Source organism: Morus notabilis, unplaced genomic scaffold (genome assembly GCF_000414095.1).
Source record: "Morus notabilis unplaced genomic scaffold, ASM41409v2 C11474657, whole genome shotgun sequence".
In the NCBI taxonomy this organism is placed as follows: domain Eukaryota; kingdom Viridiplantae; phylum Streptophyta; class Magnoliopsida; order Rosales; family Moraceae; genus Morus; species Morus notabilis.
Window position 1 is genome coordinate 1 of NW_010387576.1, and position 2884 is coordinate 2884.

Below are 2884 nucleotides of genomic sequence, written 5' to 3' on the forward strand. Positions count from 1 at the left end.
GGCGGTGTGGAAGGAAGATTTTACAGTGTAATCGAAAGAAAGGAAGCCTAAATTATATCAAAAGAAATCCTACTCCATACAGTGGAAGAATTAAGAGGAAACTCACCCCTAATGGAAACCCAAGAATTGCAAAAATCAATATTGCAGCTATTACAATTCCATTCGGAGGTAAATCATCACCTACAAAGACAACTTTTTTGGCAACATATGTGACAACAAGCATTGCAAGAAAGCAAAGAGCCATGACAATGTTTGCGATTCCCCATATGAAACCAGAGCCCCACTTCCTACAGAGCTTCTCCATGAGAAGTGATGTTATTCCAAGAACAACTGAATTCACCATAAGACCAAGGGCACCCATTCTAACTCCAGTACTGTAGTTTTTCCCATCATTTGGCTCTCCACCATAGATCTCTCTTCCAAACCAATCAGTATCAAAGAGAAAAAATGGAAACCATCCAACCCAGGTAAGAGCAGTGACAGAAAGGATTACCCAGATAGGCCCTGAGAAATATCTGAAAGTACCGAATAGTTCCCAAAGAAAAGCTTCTTGAGCAGGGTTAGATTCTCCACGCCCTTCTTCTATTGAGGGTGTGGCTCTGTCGTTTGAACCTAGAGGAACTTCCTGAGCTGCAGATATACTTAGAAATGTTGTAACCGCAATGCACAGTATGTCGAGAAAGAATGCAGACTTCAGATTTGCACAATTAATGCCACATCCGGAGGTAAGGGTAAAAGGAAAAATCTTATACCAGCCACTGAACGATCCAGTAGCAAATCCAAGAATGTTACCAACAGCCATAAACAGAGAGAAATAAGCATTTGCCACTCGAGTTCTTCGATGATCCTTCCCTAAAAAGACAGGAATAATACATTATGCTTTCAGAGGCATAAAATTACAAAAAGGTCAGACAGAACTTAACAGATTTCATGCACTACCTTACGCTTGAGAAAGTGAATGAAAACAAGATATGCAAACATAATGTGCTGTCACAGAATACAAATGAATAACATATCTTCATTTCTTTATCATTGAAATTAAATCATAAGCACATCATTACCCACCTCCTAAAATATTTATTTTTACAATCTTAACAGAACCCATGGTTATAAATACATTATGAAGTTTTGTACCCCTAAAAACAAATAAGCATCCCTATCATATAAATTTAAACATCACAGTATGAGCTATCAAATCTTTGGCCTTGTTTGGTAAGGGGGAGAGGGATAGGGTCAGGAAGATTAGTGGATGGATTTTAAGATTTATGGTTTTTTGGTAGGAAAGATTAGCGGAGAAAGTAGATTGAGTGAGGGATTCAAAATCCTCCCAGGATTCCATTTTTGATCCTTCCAGAGTCGGAAGGATTACACAAGGGAATCCATACCAACCACAATAAGAGAAGCCCTCCCTTTTTCTCATTTCCCATCTAGGTTATATATATTTCCTTCCTTCCTATTTTCTTTCTCTTCTTACCAAACACAGCCTTTAAGAAAGTTTAAGAGTTAAAACCTTATTAAAACCCACCAAGAGATGGAGTTCATCGAAATAAGAAATTTTTACCGGACAAGGTTCAACCAAACTCATTGTCCTCGAATGTAAACAAAGATTCAATGAAACACGATAATCACAATTTCATAATCAAGCCGGTAACTGATTTTTGCAACTTCAAACCTGGTAAATTAATAACTCAATCCATCTGATACGGAAAAACTGATATAACGAACACTTCCTCAATAATTGTACTACCAAATCTCCGAAACATAAAGTAATCACAAAGAATAATTAGGGGAAATTATAACTTAAAAAGAAAGAAAGAAAGAAATTCCACAATTATTTATCGACAAATCACTCAGAAGTCAGAATGATGGCCCAGAACGATAGCCAATCATTTCCTAGTTTTTACTATTTAAGATCATCAAAGATGTAAAAAGACTCAATCAAAACTACATAAAGAAGCAGAATTGAAGTTCTAATCCAATCGAAAATAGGAGACATAGAGACTCGTACAAAGAAAGTAAAATTGAAGGGACTTACCAGTAAGATCAGCAAGCAAAGCTCTACAAGGACCCTGAGTCATGTTATTGGCGACGTCAAGAATCCAAAACCCGATCACGAACGCCACGACAGCCCTCGGCCGAACCTGCCCGCGGTCGCCGAAAAACCACCCGATGTCCGCGGAGTGGCCGATGATCAGAACGGCGACGAGGATCGAGAGCGCTCCAGCGACGATGAACGGCCGCCGGCGACCAAAGCGACTCGTGCTTCGATCACTCATGAGGCCGACCAGAGGCTGGACGAGAAGGCCTGAGAGCGGTCCGCAGAGCCATATCACGCTCGCCCACGCGTGAGGAATCCCCAGCTCCTGCACGTAAGGGGTCAAGAGAGAGAGTTGCAGAGCCCAGCCGAACTGAATCCCAGCGGCCACTGACGCCACGCGGAGAAGCCGCCGGAGCGGTACCCTCGCCGGATTCGCGGCCCTGGCTCGGCGGCGGTCGGGTTCGGGGATCGCCATTTCCGGCGAGCTTAGCAAAGTTCTCAGAAGAAGTTTTTTTCTCTCACTCTCTCTCTCTCTCTCTCTCTCGTTTTCCCTAACGGAATGACACGAATTTTCCGGGAAAATATGCAGGAAAAGCGCGAAACAGGTGGCGGTTTCGTTGAGGCGCGCAGCCGTCAGGACGTCATTACTGTGGGAGCTTGAAGTGTGTGTGTAATGTCATGTGACGAAACTACCCTTTTCTTTTGGATTTATTTACGATCCAAGCCCAGCGTGTAAAGGAAGCAAATGTTAGTGGTTGACCTGCTTGCGAAATTAGGAATAGATACTGGGGGCAAATACGTAGATTGGATTTTTTTGTTTTTGATTTTCGCTCCAACTGTCGGGTC

General features: G+C 42.2%; 1 protein-coding gene across 1 annotated transcript; it reads right to left on the minus strand.

The window, feature by feature from the left end:
• Window positions 1-106: 106 nt before the first annotated feature.
• On the minus strand, window positions 107-2873 carry LOC21410716 (sucrose transport protein SUC4; the record flags this gene model as incomplete). Its single annotated transcript, XM_024176994.1, has 2 exons — window positions 2036-2873; window positions 107-852 (listed from the first exon to the last, which is right to left on the minus strand). Coding segments are annotated over exons 1-2 (1224 nt in total), but the record flags the coding sequence as incomplete, so codon positions are not given.
• Between the last annotated feature and the right edge of the window lie 11 nt (window positions 2874-2884).